This window comes from Macrosteles quadrilineatus, unplaced genomic scaffold (genome assembly GCF_028750875.1).
Source record: "Macrosteles quadrilineatus isolate MER2022 unplaced genomic scaffold, UCM_ALF_1.0 Scaffold_7__1_contigs__length_78375512, whole genome shotgun sequence".
In the NCBI taxonomy this organism is placed as follows: domain Eukaryota; kingdom Metazoa; phylum Arthropoda; class Insecta; order Hemiptera; family Cicadellidae; genus Macrosteles; species Macrosteles quadrilineatus.
The window spans coordinates 37,748,770-37,769,512 of NW_026542600.1; the positions used below are offsets into that span (position 1 = coordinate 37,748,770).

The window sequence follows — 20,743 nt, forward strand, 5'->3', positions numbered from 1 at the left end:
TTAGAGTGCGAGACTTCGGTCCATAAGTTCCCGGGTTCAAATCCCACCAAATTTATCCAAGTGATAATGCCACAACCCCTAGGTCTAGCCTGAAGTAATACTAAAAAAAATCCCAGGCTCGTGCCTATGTATGAAAAAAATGATCAACCTGGACAGAAACGGATTTTTAATAGGTCCAAAGAGAAAATATTCACATCGATACCTCTAATTATTCGAAGCATGAAGTGACCAATCACAACTAAATACCAATTATAATATCATAATGTATAAATAGGCTTTCCATATAAATATTTTGATGATTTTGATCTGATGATTCACAACATGTTGATGATATATAATATTTGATTTAAAATTAAAAAAAAAATTATCCGTAAATTTAACGGTAAGAATAAATATAATCACCATTTTCAATAGCCAATTATAAATATTTAACTTCCACTTAAATGTTATATAAGCCTCATTAAGTATTAAAAGAGAAGGAGAATTGGAGCGCAGGTGTCCAGTTAAGCCCGTCGATGGACCCGTATTGGGGATTGCATCACTCAATTAGTTATATTTATACTCTGGGATTGGTTTGCTCAATTTTACTTTTTCAGTAAAATTGCTAGCGAAAAACTTTTATTTTGATTACATTATGACTTCGTGAATATTGATGTTGACTTTTGTGTACTAATTATGACCATTAAAGGTTGACGTTAAAATTTTGAATTCAAATTATAGTAAAAAATATATTGGTAGTTAAGTAAAATTAAAGAAAATTAAAATAACTGAGCAAAATAATAAGTCAGTTAAATTAACACAGAAGAAGCAGAGCTAAAAAATACATGACGGCTGGTATTATAGTAATTTTTTTAAATATATTTATCTCTCTTTATATTTTACTACTTTCAGTATGCCTAATTACTACTTCCAAACTACTTAAAATATATTTAAAGTTGTTTTATATTCCTTCGGAATAGCTTAGAAATTTTTGCAAGATGTTAGTACTTTATTTGTACGAGGTTTGTATCAGTGTAATTTACAATCTCATAAAGCATTGATATGATAAGATTATATTTAGCCTAAATTTAGTTTATCTAGTTTCTGTTCTAATTGTATATCATTTAAAATAATTGAAAGCAACAACCTGCATTAAATATCAAACAATTATCCCATCCAATTAAAGGAATAAATAAAGTAGTGTTGAACAGTCGAATCTAGAACCCTGGTTGGATTAATGTGTTTGATTTATAAAAGAAGCACTATTATCAACAGGTGCTGTGTGCAATATTTTCATTGCCTGGCAATATGGCATCTGCATTTGAAAGAAAATCGTTACTTTGTTTTTTCAATTGGTTTGAAACACATAATGATTGATCGGAAGTTCTACATACTCTCTAAACATTTAGATGATTTATATTTTAATTTCTACAATTCAAATATAAAAATGTATAATTCACTAGACAAACAATTTATATTTTTGATCTTCTACATTTTTTATATTAACAAAAATTTTCTTAGCTAACTTACTGTAAACGTATTTTTTATGTTGGATTAATTTTATGAGTAAGAACTAGTTAATCATTTCTTGCCCCTTAAAAAAATTGCTTACCTTATTCAAGGACAAACCTTATTTTAGGTAATTTTACAAAGCAATATTTAAGAAACAGTCATCAAATCTGATTAAAGGAAACATACTATCTTTCAGAAAGTACACGCAAATAGTTGCGTGCAAAATATCAATGTGTGTTCAATGGAAAAATGACTTTATTTTATATTTATTTTATATTTCTTTTAATATCTTTTTAGTTGACATATTTATTTCTTGAAATTTAAGAATACACCTAAACCATAAAGCATTTACAAATGTGTTTAGAAGTATACTGCTAAAATAGATCAGTTTTTTTTTTTTTTTTTTTTTTTTTTTTTTTTTTTTTTTTGAGAGGAGGGAAAATGCTTTTACGCACACAGGTAGCCAGCCTGTAGTGTGAGACTCCTGAGATGATCAGACTACTTACTAAAAAAAACCCCTCTACTCTGTTAGACACAACCCTGGAATTGTTTGTCACATTACTTCAAGTCAGGCCAACATGTGACTTAGAGCCCTCAGGACTTACACCGTTTCTGGCATTTTGATTTTTGATGACCTACACCGCATCGAGGTCAAGGTCGAGCTACTTGGTGCAGAGAACACCCTGGATGAAATGTAAAACACAGGTCCACAAAAAAATAGATCAGTAAAGAGTGTTCTACAAAGCATAATGTTCTTAAATAGTTTAATCATTGTTCACCAATGTTAATGATTGATTTAATGAAAAATTGATTTACTTGTAACGTAATCAGCTAATAGAAGATAGATCAATGTTTCTAGTGTATTAACACGATCATAATTCTTTATTTTTATTATATCAATTAACTAACTCAAACTTCCATTCCTTTCTTAGAATGTTTTACTGATGTTTTAAATGTTTTACGATTGCAATCCTCAAAAACCAAAAGGGGCGGAACTGTATTTGGCCCTCATTCACCTATTATGTCAAAATAACCCCTTATTGAGTGGTTCACTATAGTATTTGGATTAATTCTTATTCAAATTTTAAACAAATATACACAGTTTATTATTCAAATGTCAAGTCTCGACATAACCCATGTTTAAGTAGATTTATCATCGATTCGATACCGCAAATACATGCATGAAACTACCTGATATATACCTACTATCATGACTATGATAATTCAAATACTTTAAATTAAGTCAGAATTATTATTTATTAATCAACTAATTATCACTCATTGTTATGTGCGTTTCATCCTTAGACTGTGGTGTAGCGAATTTAATTAGTAATCGATTGATTTAGTTTTGGAAATATATGATGAATAATTGAAAAGTATCGGAATGAGAATGATAACTATTTATTAACAGGACTCATAGTAAGGTTTTACTAAATTGAGGCAACCATATTCGTGTTTTACCGATTGACACTAAATTTGTATCTTTATAATTATATATAATATTTTTACTCATGTAACACTGTTTCAATCAAACACATTTTAACTGAAAACCAGACATTTATATATAATTACAATGCAGTCTTATTTTAAGCTTTGAATAATTATTTTCAAAGTATACTTTTAAAGCTTATTAGAACTACAAACTGATTTTTTAGTGAACTTCTCTACATATACTAGATATTGCTGCAATCTTCGTGGAAAGACCTGAGCCCATAATTTCTTACCCATTAATTTCTTGTTTGCTTCCAAGAGCATTTATTTTTTTACTAGTATTTTAATGTTATATACATGATTATACAAAATATGTATTTTGTATGAATGGCCGCAAGGCTTTAACCTAAGTTTTCATTCTGATGGCGTTTTCTGTATTTTTTAAAGATGTTTTGTGATTTAATTATTAGTTAGTATACGATTTGAGTTTACAGTTTGTATAATTAGTATAGCAGGGTTAAGTCCAATATAAACACATACTTCGCTCACAGGCATTGCATATGAGGAGAACTATCAATATACAAGAAGTTTAATTTTATTTCAAAATTCCCTTAGAAATAACTGTATTTTTATTGATCGATTTGAACAACTCCATTCAGCAGATCCAAGCGGCTTCTGTGTGTAATTAGTATAACGAAACATACAATTAAAACAACGGCAAAGTCGTGGAGTTTGTTTTTAATCTAAGTTATAATTTGTAGCTCGCGACACTGCTGCTTGCAGCTGTTCCTTCCTACACTAATTATACTTCCGTTCTGTTCAAACCTTTTCGCATTTCGCGTTACACACCTCAATGATGTAGGACCTTTTTACGTGAGATTTTGTACTGACATTTATCACACGGAATAAAATTATAAAAGCATTAATTATAATTGTTGTTGAAAATTTAAACTCACTGAATACAATGCATTGCAATATTCGTTGGCTTGATCAACAATAATCATCAAAAATGTTTGTGTTCATATTTATAAAGTAGTAAGTTTTTATATACTATATTTTATAAATGCTACAACACATTTCGAAGATTAAAAGTACAAATGGTTGTTTTTATGAGATTACATAACAAACTTACCATTATCAGGAAGGTTCATGTGGTTTTTTACAAATACTTTATATATTTCGCTATATGCATATTTAGAAAAAAACCTTGTAGAAACCAAAATAATATAAAATCATGTATAACATCGAAAATTGACAACTGTACATGGGACTGCCTATTTGCACGAAGAAATGTGATAATAGTGCGATAAGCTAATAATGGAGTTTTACTGTCTCTGTTTTAATCGAATAAATTATTTATCTTGATAAATAATAAAATTTGATAATAGGTTTAAAACGCAACAGCCTATATGCACACAAGAAACTATGTGTGTTAAATACTAAAAAACGTCCAAGAATTGGCATATGTATTGATGGAAGTGCTTCATTTTTACGTAATAGCAGCACACGTAAAGAAAAAATGAACAAAATATTATGATTCGTGAAGAATGATAATCTTAAGATGAATCTGTCACAAAAATATCGCATGGCTTCTCGGGTGCATTTAGAACAGCATATCTCATTGGCCCTAGGGACTAGGGAGGAAGGCTCGGTCTACTTTTTCCTCAATATGATTGTTAGAATCCACAATCGCTTTACAAAATGTTGTTGTAAATTAAAAATTGTTTTATTTTTTCATGCACAAAATGGTCAAACATTCCTATTTCCAGTCAAGATTATTTAATATTCATGAGCAAAACATATCATTGATTTATGGAGTATAGTGGAAATCTGTAAAATTTATTTTGGTATATTATTAGTTAATCGACTATTTGTTTCCGCTCGTAAATCGATGTTTAAATTTAAATAAATTCAAAACAACTTATTTTATGACAGGATTAATCTGAATAGTCCAAAATGCAAAATATGGCTTAAAAGTTGTTATTAAAATGCTTTTGTGTTAAAACCCATTGCTTGTCCGTTTATGTAAAGCTGTCAATTTTTGTAAACAAGTATTTTTTAGTTCTACTATCATGTACTACTTTGCTCATTACATTATTAATCTCCACCTGTTGTTTACCGAATTAAAAAAAGTTTCCTAACGCAGAACGTGAGCATGTCATCGTCATGGAGGGTAAATAAAAAAATAAAAAGCGTGTTTGTGTACGTATGTAAGGCTGGTATATCATTTCTGTCATGGTAGCATTTATAAATTCACTGGAAATAGCACATTGTAGGGTTCTTCACGTGTATAATGTGGGTCTATGTGTAAAATACCATTTTTATGATGCTTACTCTAGTCTGAATGATAAAAAAACTGGGAATAACCCTCGTGTACAGGTTTGGTGTCATGGGAATAAGTACATTTTAAATCGTAACAGTAACAAAATATTAGATAAATTAGCGTATAAAAACATAGAGACATATTAAGACTAAAAATATTTCTTAAGAATATACTAGTGCTCGCCCCGTGGTCTAAAACTCGACCAAAAGTATGTATTGTAAAAACTTCTCTATTTTCACCCCCAAGCTGTAAATAAAACATGTGATTGGAATTTCTTCCATTTATTTTAATTTTCTGTTTACATTTTGTTGTTTTTGCGTCCCCAACATAGCAAACCATAAAGCCCATGTAAATTGTATTTTAATTTTAAAAAATAATTTTGTGCTTATTTTTTAGTCTATTTCAATTTATAAAGGGGTTCTGCACGTCTATAGGTAAATATCTTTCTAACAGTATGCATAGATATTCCCTGCGATGCACATGAGCCGAGAAAAGGGTTTTCAATAAACATGCTTGTTTATAAATATATAGAATTAGCCCCATGTTAAATCTTCATAAAAATTTGAATTTCCGTTTTTGACCCAAATAATGTAAATCTTCTTAAAATACATATTAAACCTGCACATATAGGACCAATAATCTTTCTTTTGTTACAATCCGTTTCTAATTACGTAGGTCCAGTAGTTTGGTCAGGCTAGCTGTCATAAGTTTTGCACAATTTGTTTTTATATATAAGATTGACTTAACGAGCTTTTAAATATACTGGAACTATACTTCTGAAAAATAAATAGTTTGTAAACAAATAAAATAGTATATTCATAGATTTCACAGTTTTCTTATTATTTTTTATACTTATAAAAACAAAAATGTTGACTAATTTTCTTAAAGAAGAATTTTCAAATGTTCTTATTTCTCTCCCTGGTAAGAGACAAACATTTTCCTCGACGAAAAACACATGTCAGATAGGAAAATAAATTGTTTTAAATTAGCAAGGGCTCATCTTCTTCTGGACCGGCTCCAAGATTCGGTCGGAATGAAAACATGCCTCCCACACTTCTATAAGATTTCTCACGAATCTTTTAAGATTCAAATCACAGAATCATTTCCTTTTTTCCTTTCTATATTCCGATGTCTTTATATAGTTTCTCGGAAGAAAATTCAATTTCTTTAATAGACAATTGATATTTAATATACATTTAACTTTTTGGAATTATAGAGGTAAATGGGCATTGGCTATACATAGCTTCAACGTTAAAAAGTATAATTTATTGGCCAATAGGATGTAAGTCTTAGAATAATTTAAAATTTTGATTGTTCTTAAAATTGACTACAATTTATAGGATTGAACAGTTTTGTCAAGCTTAACCATAAGATAGTTTTATAATAATATCTGATCTCCAATGTCATTCGGAATAGCATACAATTCAATTACCAAGTATATTATAAATATATATCCTTACAGAGATGGTTGGATGAAAAGTGCAATTTTAACAAGTAAAATAAACTTAATAGTAAGTTAAATTTGGTTTCTACCCGAATCTCACAAATTATATTTTATAGTTGATATTTCTTACCCAGTAATAGGAAATGTAGCAAGTGGGACTGGTAGAATTTGATCATGAAGACCTTCTCAAATGGATTTTTGGCATTTGGTGTAAGATTAAAGTGTACAATCCCAAGGACATCCACAATACTAGAAAGATTTTAACTGGATTGTTTAGCATTGGCATGATATTTAACAACACGAGGTAATTGCTGAAGGCATTTTAGTAAATTAAGAATCTATAAAATGATGAAATTATTTATTATAACTGGTGTTACCAAAATTATTCTGTTTTAGATATTTGTATCTCGCTTAAAACTAAGGTAAAAATCTGTTTGATATTGTTTCTAAGCTAGACCTTAATTTAAGGGATGTTACACATTTTAATGACAAAATCGGTTTACTATTGCCATAAAGTTGCTGCGTTTTCATTGGACAGAACAGACAAAACAGAACCATTAAGCTTTATTTTTCATAAAGCAATGCACAGATCTCCACACTGCAAAGTAAAAATTCCTAAGTGTACGCAATAAAAGCCAGAACGATTACTGGATTCAAATAAAGAAACTAGAATAATGTCTTACTTTGCATGGATTATGAACTTAACTTTTCCTACTCAACTCATAGTAGGCTCGTACTAAATTTTAAACCCACAACACATTTTCTCCTACAAATACTAGGTTTTCAAATTGTTTTCTAACATAAGCGTTGAATATGTTAGCAATATGTGTAGCGATTGGAAAACGTTTTAAACGAAGAAATTTCACTTTTTAGGGGATTTTTAAAATTATAAGTGATTATTGTGTTTTACATCATAAGTGGAATTAACACCTCGAATAAAAAATGTACTTGAATATATTTCTATTATATTTTGAAAATTTTTACCGTTCTTACAAAGTTAAAATAAACATCCAGGCCTATTTGGTTATTTCAATTTGATGAGCTTGTAGAAAAGTACCAATGTATACATTCAACAGACAAATATTACTTTAGATGTTAATAAACTATTGAGTTATAGAAAGAAATAAAATAAATAAAGTACGTAATCCATTTATACAAAGAATAGCAATATGTAATAAAATAATCACTTTAACTCAGTTACAATTCCAGGTGTTGAATGGGAATTAACTGATTATGTGTAACAAAGCAATTCTGAAACTGTGCTGCATTAACAAGTCAGCAAGTTCTTGTCGATTCAATGTAAAGCGTTAAATTATTATAAGCACACATATCTGTAAAGTTTTACAAATTAATACAGGATTTTTAATAGTTAAAATTAAATCAAACCATACGTGTTTCACGTTAAATTGTAAAGATAAATTAGCAATGCATTTCTGTGAAAACATTTAACTTATGACATGTAATGAATATTGGTAGTATTTTGACAGTAATATAAAATTACTTTTTAATACAAAAATTTTCTTTTTCTACTGTAAGCGAACCCAAGAAAGATTTAACTAAGGCAACATATTCTCTTTTAGATAGCCATCGCCCAACTAAACCTCAGGGGTAGGGCTGCATAGGTAAGATAAGCTAGTAACGATCGTTTTAAATCGGTGGCAAGATTCTGGTGGTAAATGAAGGAAACCCATTCTCCTTTACTCAAGATTGATTTGAGACCTTCCTTACTTTCCTAAACGAAAATGATATTTACTACGCAATCAGTTTTTCTAATAACCTTTTTCAGTCCAACACAAAACAATGATAATGAAAACTACTGTTTCTGCGCAATAGTGAGAAATTATTCAAGTTTTGTACGAATAAATTTTGAATAGTTTTTAACATGGTTTTAGCTTTATTTTATAAAAAATGGTTTTATTTCCATCTTACTTTTTGGATAGCTTTTTCAAATTTCTGAACTTGCTTTGTGTGTTTTTTTTTGCATTATCAAGTTAAATCAGTCATAAAAGATTGGACGCATTTTTTTATTCTCATACTTAAAAACAAACTCACGCAGAATTTAAATCTAAAATTTGAGTCTTCAAGGTTTTTAGACTTTCATAATATTGTGTCCGATCAAATAACTTAATTACTCATTTATTATTCAAAAGTATAAAATAATTTTTGCGTAATCATGGTTAAAATAAAATAAAAATAGTGGACATTCCTCGAAATTATAGTTAAGAAATTTGATCAAATTGCTAACCACGAGAAGGAGCTTGAATTAGGTTTTAAAGATGAAATAGTACTTTTTTTTATTGACGTACAATTAAAAAATCTAAATGGTGTTCCATTACCTTAATCTCATCGAAAAAACAAACTATGTGAAGAAAATTTTGTTTTCTACTTTTTTGGATGTAAAGGAAGTTTAATTTTTAACGCAGAACGTTGTCCTCCATGTTATAATAAACGTGTTTTGCATTTAATGTAAAAAGTGTACTTAAGTCCAGATTTACAAAATGCCACTCGCAGTCAATTAAAAAAAAACCTTGCATTTTAATACTTGAAAGTATTGATTAAATATTAAATGCATTAACAAACATTATAATAATAATTTTTCTAAATATAAGTTATTCGTTTAAAAGAAAAAAAATGAAACCTATAATTTTTAAATACATAATATTTACATTATTTACTAACACAGGCACGCTCGTTATAAATAGTGAAAGTCAGGCAAATGCGCACCTTATAATTCTAGAAGGCTCCATCGTTGGAATTTCAAACGAAGTAGCCTACATTGATGTAAACGTTATTATATTTAGTCGGATTTGGGCAAATTCGGCCTCGCGTAATCCTGTTTGTAGCTTATTTGCTGATATGGAGAGCTTCTACATTACGGGATGTCGACCCAAATCTATGTACCCAGTTCTCATTATACACTAACGACTACACGACAGTTCCTTTCATGTATCAACGTTACATTCTAACTCACTTATGTAAGCTTAGATTACAACCAGCTGCTCAATTATATTTAAACTAAAGTGTTTAAAACTTGATGTAGTTTTAAACTAATATTTTGTTAAAATTTTAATAATATTATTTTTATTTATTGACCGAATTTAATAGGAGATTAATGGATGAATCGTATTATGCAGTACCTAGTTCCATAGTATTATTTCTATTGAATATGTATACGTGAATTGGTATTTATGTATTATTTACAATTTATAAGGGCATATGAGTTCAAAGAGTTAATTTTAATATGCAAATTGTAATTGAGGTTTGCCATACTTTATTCCTAATTTAATACTTTAATTAATAAATACTTCATACAATAATATGGGTCATAAATAAAAAAATAAAAAAAACACTCGGTAAAAAGTAAGTTAGATAATTTTTTTTTCTCTTCATGTGTAATTAGATGTTTTAAATAAATCTGAATGAAAAAAATACTGAAAAAATCACCTTGACCTGATTGAATAATAATAAATACTTTACAGAAAATTGAGTACGATATTTAAATACTGAAAATTTAGAAAAAAAATACGGTACCAATATTGTGTATAGTGAGTGAACAAAGTATATTTATAAGGGGATCTAAAAAAAGGATTATCCGATTGGTAGACTAGTGAACATTGATTTTATTAATACTTAAAGATACTTCATTTCCAGCAATATCTGAAAGCCAATAAGAGGACCTGTAATCCTATTGGGTCTGAGGATGATTAGAGGGCCCAATCGAAATTTATTATCATTAAACATCGTTAGTATAGATTTATTGCCTGGTTCACACATTAAGTATAAATATAAACTATTTATCCTACTAAATTACTGTTATTTATACTTATTATGTAATATAAACCTCTATCATTCTATTGATTATTCAATAATTTTATTTATAACAGATGCCATTTCTATGAACATTTAGCATTTCCCACTCATGATTACACTACAATTTATTATGTCCATACCGTGTTAGTTCCTTCATGATATTTCATTATCGTATTACCATAATCTCTGTAATTCATTCAAATGCGCTATATTATATTAAACTATTATTATGTTATATTAAACGCTATATTAAACCTATTTTATATTCAATCATCATTTCCTTCTTAAATTATGTCTGTTATCATAAAATTATCACTTATTATCTGTTATAATTTCTATTAATACTAATTTGTTGTCATGTATTGAATTAATCACTATTTTTGGGAATTGTATTCTGTTGTATGGTAATGTAAAATGGCGCATAGCCATAAATAAACAAATCAAATACCATACTTATTGTGGTATATGCAAAACAATTAATGGTTACAGCTGGTATTATTCAGTTATACTTTAATACAATTACGTATATTATACATCGGAACATTTTTAAACACTTTTAATTTATTTAAAATACATTATGTAAAGGTATGAAATAATGACAATCATGTTTTATTTAACTAAAAGAGTCATATAAGCTATATACGAGTCATATATAACATAAACATTTTATTTTTCTAAATGGACAACAAGCAGTCGTTTGCAATTAATTATCGCCATCCTTCGGATACAAACAAGACGATAAAAATAATGTTTGTTGTAAAAGGTTATTGGTTTTTATTTAACACTGCAACGGCAATCACGACCGTGCAATTCATGTCTTAAGTGAATTACAAATTTAATTTAAAATACTATAAATTGAAGGTAAGCTTTTTATTATAAATGCATAATAATAATTTTTCAGATAAAAGAACCGATCAGTATTACAGTGAATATAATTTCTGGTCTATTTAAAGGGAATAGCCTAAGACACATACAGAGATTGTTTAAGAAAAGAGTTTTGTAGAACAAAAAATTCTGATGTTAACAATTGTTGATTATCCAAACCAAGAGTAAAGAAAATTAACTAATTTAGAATACTGAAGCTTTGTTGTACGCCTAATGGTTAAGAAGAAAATATAAAAACCCGTATATATAAAATCCATATTTCATTGGTATCGAGAATAAATAAACTGTTGTATTTTGTCTATTTGTGGATTTAACGAAATTTTATGAATCCATTACTAAGATTTCAAAATTAAGTTAAATGGCCAACTTTACTATTTCCCCTGCAGCAGCAAACGTAAGTTCTCGTCAAACCTATTTTTGTTTAATATGGAATAAATCAGACAAATTCGAGAGAATATTTTTCCGTAAAGCTAATTACTCAAATAGGAATTTGTTTAGTATGTAGGTTTGCTGTGGATTATATTTTTGTATGGACTAATTACTATGTATCTCATATAGTTTTTATACATCATTTGGGATTTAAGGTTTTGGTATATATTTCACTCTTTCATAATAGTAATAGCTCTTAATATAGATAAAGCCACAATATTATAGTTGAATTGACAATGTATACACAGATGTGTAATATATAAACATGTAGCGACACCGAGCAGTAAAACGCTTTGTATCACTTGGACAGATAAATACAATTATTTGCACTTTCTATTTTTAGTAAAAATATATTAGGTGTTGAATTTACACAAAGTTTTGAAGTTTTGGTATAATTCATATTTATATTGAATGAAAGCTCTTCACATAAATTATTATTTTTTATAAAATTCATTTTGATGGGAAAAGTCGTTAATAACTTATTCTACCTTAAAAAAAAACAATATGCACCATCATATAATACATTTTTTATTGTATGCTTGGTCTAATCGATAAACATATTTAAGTCTGAAATTTCGTATATTATTAAACATTAGTTTACAACAAGTGATTTCACGTGTTTTAAAGTAATAACAAGTAAATTGTAAACTATTATAAATGGAAATAAGAATTAAAAGAAAATGTATAAAGTTAAACAATTCTGAAAGGTATAAGATCTCTTCATTTTACAATACTCATTATTTTTATTTAACTTGGTGTGTTTCCTGTAACCCGTGCCCAACCGCAATCTTTTCATCTTACTTCATTCTTTTATTCAATATAAGTATTTTTTTTCTAGGTTTTTACAAAACAGTTAAATGTAACCACACATTTTCATTTAACTAGATATTGTTGGAAATATTTCAATGCTTTATGAATTCGACTTGTACAACTTATTACCCAATTGCGGCAAATACTTTTTAATTTTCTAAGACATAAGCCTACATAGATATTTACAATACAAATAAATAGTAACAGAAATGTGTAAGAAACAGTATACAAGTGTACAGTATCTGTAGGTGTACAGAAATTATGTAAAGTTCAGAAAATAAAGCATGAATAAACGGTCAGAATGTGTCTAAAGTTCATTAATAAGGTGTCTAAGTTTATAAAATACAGTGGTGGAAGAAAGTTCATTAGAAAGTTTTATAGTGTATCTTAAATATTTTCAAGTATTTTGTTTTCGAAACTGTAAACAAACGGATATAACATTTTGGTAGTAATTTCACAAAATACCCGTTTAGCTTCACAATATAAACAGTAATTCAGTAACTGTGTCAAAAAGCAAAACCTATCTGCTGGCACGTACAATACTGATAACAATGGAAAACAAATCTATCGGTAACACAAAAAGGTAGAGGCAGGTTTGGAATAAAAATTATGCACAGTTTGCAACGCCGGCTGCAAAGACGATACAGAAATTTTTTTAAAATTATTATTCAGCTGTTTATTCCTTGAACATTCTTCTACATTTATTATACACAAATGATTGTGTACTGAGGTGTCAAAACATTAAAAAGTCATTCTTTGTTTGAGTAACGTCATCTAAGAACAAACAAGTTTACACTAATTCATAACAGTGTGCAAGTCGGCAACAAACCAGTACGGCTAACAATGAATCAAATTATTCACCTAGAATTTTATTTTGAAATAGTTTAAAAGCGGTATAACTATGTTTACACGATGTTGAGGTGTACAGAATGTTCATAAATAAAGTTATAACACGTCGAAATATTTTACCGTAATATATTAGAATACCTTTAAATCAATTGACGATCACTAATTTTTAAGTTACTAAACTCTCACCAATTCTTTGATACACTTTAAAACCATTTTCAAACAATTTTTCAAATTATAAATTAAACACAAAAATGTAAGAATACAACACGAAACACGAAGTGCATATATGTCTAACAACAAATTTCCCTACAGTTTCCTACTATTTTCAGACGACTTCGAAGCTAGTGCTTAGTTAACTGGTGTTACTAGCTCAGATTGTTAAGTTACACAAAGAGACTCACCGGATCCCGATCCCGCGACGGCTCCCACGACATACAGCAGAAGTAGCACCGAGAGAACATCCATAACTGGTAACATCACTCTAGTGGTGATAAGACATGTCAGAGTCCGAGTCGGTCCAGAAGAGATTGTCCGACCCAGTCTCACCGTTCGTCACTTGGTACTGAAGCGGCGACAGGAGTGGCGTCTCTCGCTCCCACCCTGACCCCACTTCCTCCTCCTACTCCTCCCCTTCCTCTTCTACCTTACCCACTTCACCTCACCTGCCTCATTGTCCTATTAATCCAAACTTAAGTCCGGAGATGCGTCAGATTTAATTTTCATCCGGATGTCGTTTGGCGATAAAGTGTTTTTGGAAAACAAGGATTTTGGGTTGCAATGGCTTTGAGACGCATTTTTTGTTTTGATCCAAGTTACATATATTTTGGTAATTTTGACAAATTGGACATTTACGAAAAGCAAGTAAATTTTTAGTTTACAAGGATATAATATGGAATGGATTCCTTTAATCTTCCGTCTTTTCGTTTCCAGCTTCATTTAAAACTTTAACCCAACATTTGTGAATTTTTATTTTGAACCGGGTAACTAGGTTGTGTTTTAGTTCACAAGTTAACATATAAAAAGTGATTATAGATTCAGCAATTTCTTTTAAAATATATAAAACAATAATTTTGCTTGCCATTTAACCAGCTCAAACACATTTTTATCGCCTTTATTATAATAAATAATATATCGTGCAAATGCTAAAATAGATGGAGCTGATTTTGTTATACATTATAAGAAAGTAGTATGAAAAATGAATATGCTGACAAATTTGGCTATCTACCCAAAATTGAACATCTCTGGATTGCCAACATGCCTAGGCGATTCATAAGTGCAAAGCTTTTTTTAAGAGCAACTTTTTTTCTGGAAAAAAAATGTTAGAAATATAAAAGTTATATTTTATTAGGTCATCTAAGAATTCAGAAGAGAAATATTAAAAATTACATTAAAAATTACGTTGTAGAATAAGTAAGTAAAGGACTACTTTTGTATAATATGGAGGCGAAAGGTGTAAGTCTAGTCTAAAGCAAGGAACTTCGATCCTGGTGGTCTGGCACCCCTCTCAGTCGGTAATAGCTTTGCACATAGTCTAAACACCGTTGTGTATAAATACCCTCTATTATGTTCTTATACAAATAGCAGAATGAGTTTTGAAAATGTAAATATTAGCCTCATCAAGGATCCTATTATTAACAGTCAATCTAATAAAAAATAATGAAGAAAAACATTACAGAACAATTCAATTACATTTTTCCAAAGCCTCTGCATTGGCTACATCACGAAACCGTTGTAAATTTGCCTTTACGTGAATACTCGGTATTAAAAAGTCCAAGCAAGCCACGGTATGTGTCATGGTGACATTATTAGTCCATTACTTTTTAGGGGGCGGCACGCTAACACACGGTACGTCGTCTCTTATCTTGTTTGTAGCAGGTCGACATATCTCTGGTTATCAGTGTCGCCATGAAGCCTTGTGGTCTAGTAGTTCTGTTAATGGACCTTTGCTTGCCTTCTTTACCCTAGGGCATAGTACGTTCTGCTTATGCGGTGAATTGTTCCTCGGCGCTTGCAAATCATTAGTCCCTAGGGTTGAACCCAACCAAACACCAAACTCATTGGTATGCAGTTTTTGTGTTCTATTTGCATTTCGTCAGTTTAAGTTAGATGAAATTTTCTTGTTTCATTTTTAAGTTTTTGTATTTAAAATCAAATTCGTTAAAATTGTCTACTTAAATGCCTGATTATGAGTATATTAATTAAATATTAGTATTACACACATTTTCTGTATTATTACTTTAAATTATTGATTAATGGATTTTGTTATTTTATTGGTTTGCACAAATTAATGTTATCCCATAATTCTGTACACGTTGGAGACACTTAAACTAATCTTAGTTCCTGTTAACTATAATTTATGACGTCAAGGAACGCGTTTGGCCGGCACGGCGTCGCTCTATTGAACCGTGTGATTAGCTATAAGCATGTAAAACCTCGGAGAAACCGAAATAACAGTAGTAATAGCTCATACATCCTTTGTAACTACATGCTATTTAGAGCGACATGTCATCTTCAGATAATAGCTCATAAGATGAACAATAATCAAATTCTCGTCATTATTATTATTTTATTATTTATTAATATGATTTAAAAAAAACGAAATAATTTTAAATGAATCTACTAATATTATAGTATTTGAATATCATTGTTAATATTATTGGTAGGATTCAAAAATATCACCTAGGTCCTATTTATGTTATCTTATGTTGTTTTTGTTACTTAATTTTATCCAGGAGATTTTTATAAATTAAGTTTTTCCTACTGATGTTAACAGTAAAATTCCTAACGAATTTCTTTCTCTGTTCTCTTTATTACTATCGATAGAATTCGATTAAGTTACTTTTGTTGGCATCGGCAGAATTCAAACTATTTAAGTATTATATGTAATCTCATAAACATTCCGAGTCAAATTAAAAAATAGTACGAGTTATACATTACTCGTCAAAGTATCAAAAATATTTGGTAGTCTAGTTAGTTTTACCATCGTGCTCGATTTTATATAATAGCCTCACTTGTATCTGTAGATAAAGACAACCGAGGGAAATTCCCAAGCTCACATTATAGCCTTGACTTCGACCTTGCTGCCGATATCCTCTTCGGCCTCAGTCTCGGTCAGTTAGTCTGTGTCCAACTGACTCATCTATCAGTTCCATCGAAATCTATGTTTGAATCCTTTAGATACAACAATTCAAGCAATGGTTATTGACTTTAGCGATTGTCCCTATAGGAAAGGATCTATTACCGTAGGTGGCACGGTAAGACCTAGGCCCGGGAGCGAATTAATTTTTCATTTTGAGTTTCCAGAGGCCAAATACACAATTCGTTCAAATTGTTATATACATATTTGTCTGTGAACACGATAACTTGAGTAATTATTGTCCAATTTTGATGAAGTTTGGCTTGGAAGTGTAGGCTGCTTCATTGATATATCTACAGTACATACATAATATATAAAAATATATTAAAGCCTTACAATCTTCACAGTCAGAGGTGAGACTACACTACACCCGTTTCGGAGACTAATCTAAAAATAAACTGGAACTAAAAAAGTCTTATTAAAGTCTTGTTTTTACTCAACACGAAGTCTCTTAATTTGCTTTGCAGCAATTACACATATTAAGACAGGAAAGACACACGCTACGACACGAAAACGTTAAGATCATGTGCATCTCAGCACCTTCTGTCACACTCAAGAATCTTAATAATAGTTTCTGATGTTTAATTGCAGCAAATGCAATTTCAACAGAGTTGTCCCCTTTCGAGTATTTCTATGGGACAGAAAACCTTATCTCTAAACGATCAAACGATATTTTTATAGGTGAGGATCTCAGATTAAATTATTTGTACTACTAACTGGTTTGATTAAAGATTAGGCGAATTGTCTGAGTTTTAGTTAGGTTTGCTTTAACGGAATATTTATCACCCATTTTCTAATTTATAATAAACTTATTGTTACCATGAAACTTATAAATAAAACCCTGACCTAACAAAGAGTGAAAACTAAGAGACTAAGGGGGGATGGTAATTGATTTCAAATCCCCCGTATTTTCAAACAACATGTTTTCTACATTTGTAACATCGATTGGAAAATGTCTGGATATATATGTTGTATGAAATGGACTTAAACATTTTTGCATACTTTGTAAATTGTTTTTATCAATAGCACCGATCTTCCTTATAGTCACAATTTACATTTATTTTTGTTTTCTTCATTGAATCTCCTTCTAAGTTTTTGTAAATAATGGTTTAAATACCTTTTACTGTCAAACGTGATCCTTTATAGTCTATGTAGGCTACTGCAGTTTCACTTTTGACAGTAAAAGGTATTTAAACCATTATTTATTACTTAAAAGTGATCCGGAGGCTAACAACATGAAGTTTTTGTAAACCATTTTGTATGATTTAAAATATATTAAATTCATTCATTTCTTTCATGGACCTGTAAATAATTTTTGATTTTTAAAATAACCATATTAAAAATAACTAACTATTACAAGTTTCTAAGCATGTGCACTATTCTGCAACAATGTCTTCTGAACTATGAAACAATACACCGCTGAAAAGTCATTAGGGAGTAATTATGGCTGAAGAATGTTTACTATTGATGGTCCTGTACTGACCACAACCACCGAACAATGGGGAAGTTGCCAAACTAACCACAAGCGCCGCTCGGTTGAGCTCAACCATGTTAAAGACTGCACTATGCTACTGTTTAATGCTCTAAACATCGATAACTTAACTTTTTCCCTTATTTTGAGATCCTCAGTTAGTTTTATTTTGTATATTCAACGCCAGTGTTTTTTGTAATTATTTAAAATAACGGGTTTTTGTGGGATGGTGTAGCATAGTTAATATTGAACTTAAATCTCGGTTAGGGACCAAAAATTGATGCTCGGAGACATCCGACAACTGGGTACATAATAGACTCTTCTCAGGCTCGAACCAGTGAACCTCAGGTAAGTTAATGTTAATTCCTCTTGGTTTATACACTTGTTGGTGTATACTGGGGCAAGTATATTTGAGGAAATGAGTAGTGTTTCACCTTACTTAGTTTACACGGTCAGTATTTACAAATTAAACCATACTTTTATGTTATATTTTACTAATATTTATTAATATTTTTTAATTGTGAAAAACGTGGAACCTAAAACACTGATTGCAAACTTAAACAAAAATTAAATTTGTGTATGAATTTTATAATATAATTGCCAATGAATTGCCTCACAAATACGAATTCTTAAATTATTGTATCGCTTTTAGTGGAGAGAGTTTTCAATTTCAGATTAAGTTCTTGTGGCTTAAAAGAACTATCCATTTCAATAGTTCCTTTATAATTGGTTCAATGTCGACTCCGGTCCAGTGAGTCATTGTTTTATCACAAATCTGAAAGTCGTTGGCAATTTGAAGGATTGAACCCGGGCTTCTTGTACAGAAATTCTGAGCCCCAAGCCCCACCCTTTGAAAAAAACAACATTGTCAAGGTAAGCACAATTACACACGGATAAAGACTATTACAAACTTATAAAAGGCATCAGCAGTTCAAATAACCTAAACACATGACACAGTAGAGTTTGCTTGCTTTGCCAAATGTTGGAGGAGTAGAGGCAACACCCTGCAGGATTCAGTAATTGGTATGTAATTGGAGTAATAGTGTTTATCCATTAATCCAGCACTACACTGAGGGAAGATGGATACCTTCATATCTTAATTGTACTGTTCCGCGTGCTTTCACCTCCTGAATATAGTTCCTAAAGCCTGCGATTCTTGCATTGTTATACTAACTTAGAACCTTATCAATTCAACACTATTGTTTACATTTTTTGAGATGGTAAATCATACTTTTCAAAGGTTATTGCGAGTTATACATGATTGATTATTATAAAATCAAAAACACAAGTTTTTATTTTAGAGAATATTTATTTTCATTCACCAATCTACTTTGTTTTCGACAAAACAAAGACTCGACTTTACTAAGCATTTTAAGATGTTTACCTACTTTAGAACTATTGGATCAATAAAGATACTTCCTGATTGTTCATATATTTACTATCCTGAGATACTTTGACTTGATTGGTTTGTTTACCAGGATTTATTATCGTTGTAAATATTATGACGTCATAAATATACGATATAAAAATAAAATTTTATCTATTCTTACATGAAAATGTTCAAGGTCAAGGTATTTTGGTGTTGACAGCAAAGATTTACTCCCCTTAAAACCTTTCACGATTTCAGGAACTTGCTTTACCTGACCACTCGGCAGCTAGACTTATCTGAACAATTCTGGAGTAAGAGATTCTTTCTGTGAAAGTCACGAAAAATAATCAACAACAGTTTGGTTTATATACAAATGTAAATTGACAGAACAACGTACCTTCACGTACTCCCTGAAGTTTCCTACCTAAAGTAAAATAATTTATTGAACAACCTTTTGTTTTAAAGTATAATAAAGTCCCAATCTGGAAACGGGATCCGGGGGGATCAGTTGCGCTAATGGATACGTGTAGTTTTGTTACCCTCACTTTCTTCGATTGTGTCTATAACCTTGTTTGACAATCATCTAATATTATCTTTCAAGATACTTACGAACTAGTTAAGTATTTGAGTTTGGTAGGGAAGTTTCAATACTTAGTCGAGAACCCTGAGCTATTTAACCTCTAATTTTCTCCTCTCAAACATGTTTAGACATTAAAGCCAAACATTCGTCATATTTATTTCGGTAATAAGATTTTCATAATGCATGGAAGGTATTTTTCACTTTGAGAAACTTGTCATCTTTAAATTTTCTGCAGCAAAAGGTGAGCTCCGAACCACTAGGTCACTGCGTTATCACATGTTTAAAATGCATTGGTAATTGGCTGGATTTAGTCCTGGACTGAAAATGAAAAACTTAGTTAACTACAACTGGCTTGACGATAAATCTAGCATGTAGTAAACCAGAGCATTTTAATGTATGAATATATTTTAAAACAGCTTGTTTTCAATGTTAACAGGTATTTTGATGTTGTTTTTTTGTAGTTAAATTAATACATTACATTTTAATATTATTTCCCTCACTTCAAAATGTCAATGTATTTACATTCGATGAAACCGTGGGGTTAATTAAATCAAGAAATAAATATCATCTAACAACATAACATACATAATTAAACTTGTCTTTTTAATTGGTATGGCAATTAAATAAGTTAATGTATTCGAAGTCTCATGTATAGAGTACAGAAACAGTTTTGTACACTACAAACACAGCTTGTTTACCTTAGGGCATAACATGT

The 20,743-nt window shown here is 30.0% G+C and overlaps 1 protein-coding gene across 2 annotated transcripts in view; it reads right to left on the reverse strand.

Moving 5' to 3' along the window:
• Positions 1-14,014, reverse strand: part of LOC128998479 (cadherin EGF LAG seven-pass G-type receptor 1-like) — a 136,557-nt gene extending 122,543 nt beyond the window's left edge. For both annotated transcript variants that reach the window (XR_008491211.1, XM_054424622.1), the window contains exon 1: positions 13,874-14,014. Coding sequence is in view for 1 of the 2 variants with exons in the window: in XM_054424622.1 (XP_054280597.1) it covers positions 13,874-13,949 (76 nt within the window). In the remaining variant the exon portion in view is untranslated. The remainder of the gene's footprint in view (positions 1-13,873) is intronic.
• Positions 14,015-20,743: the final 6,729 nt, after the last annotated feature.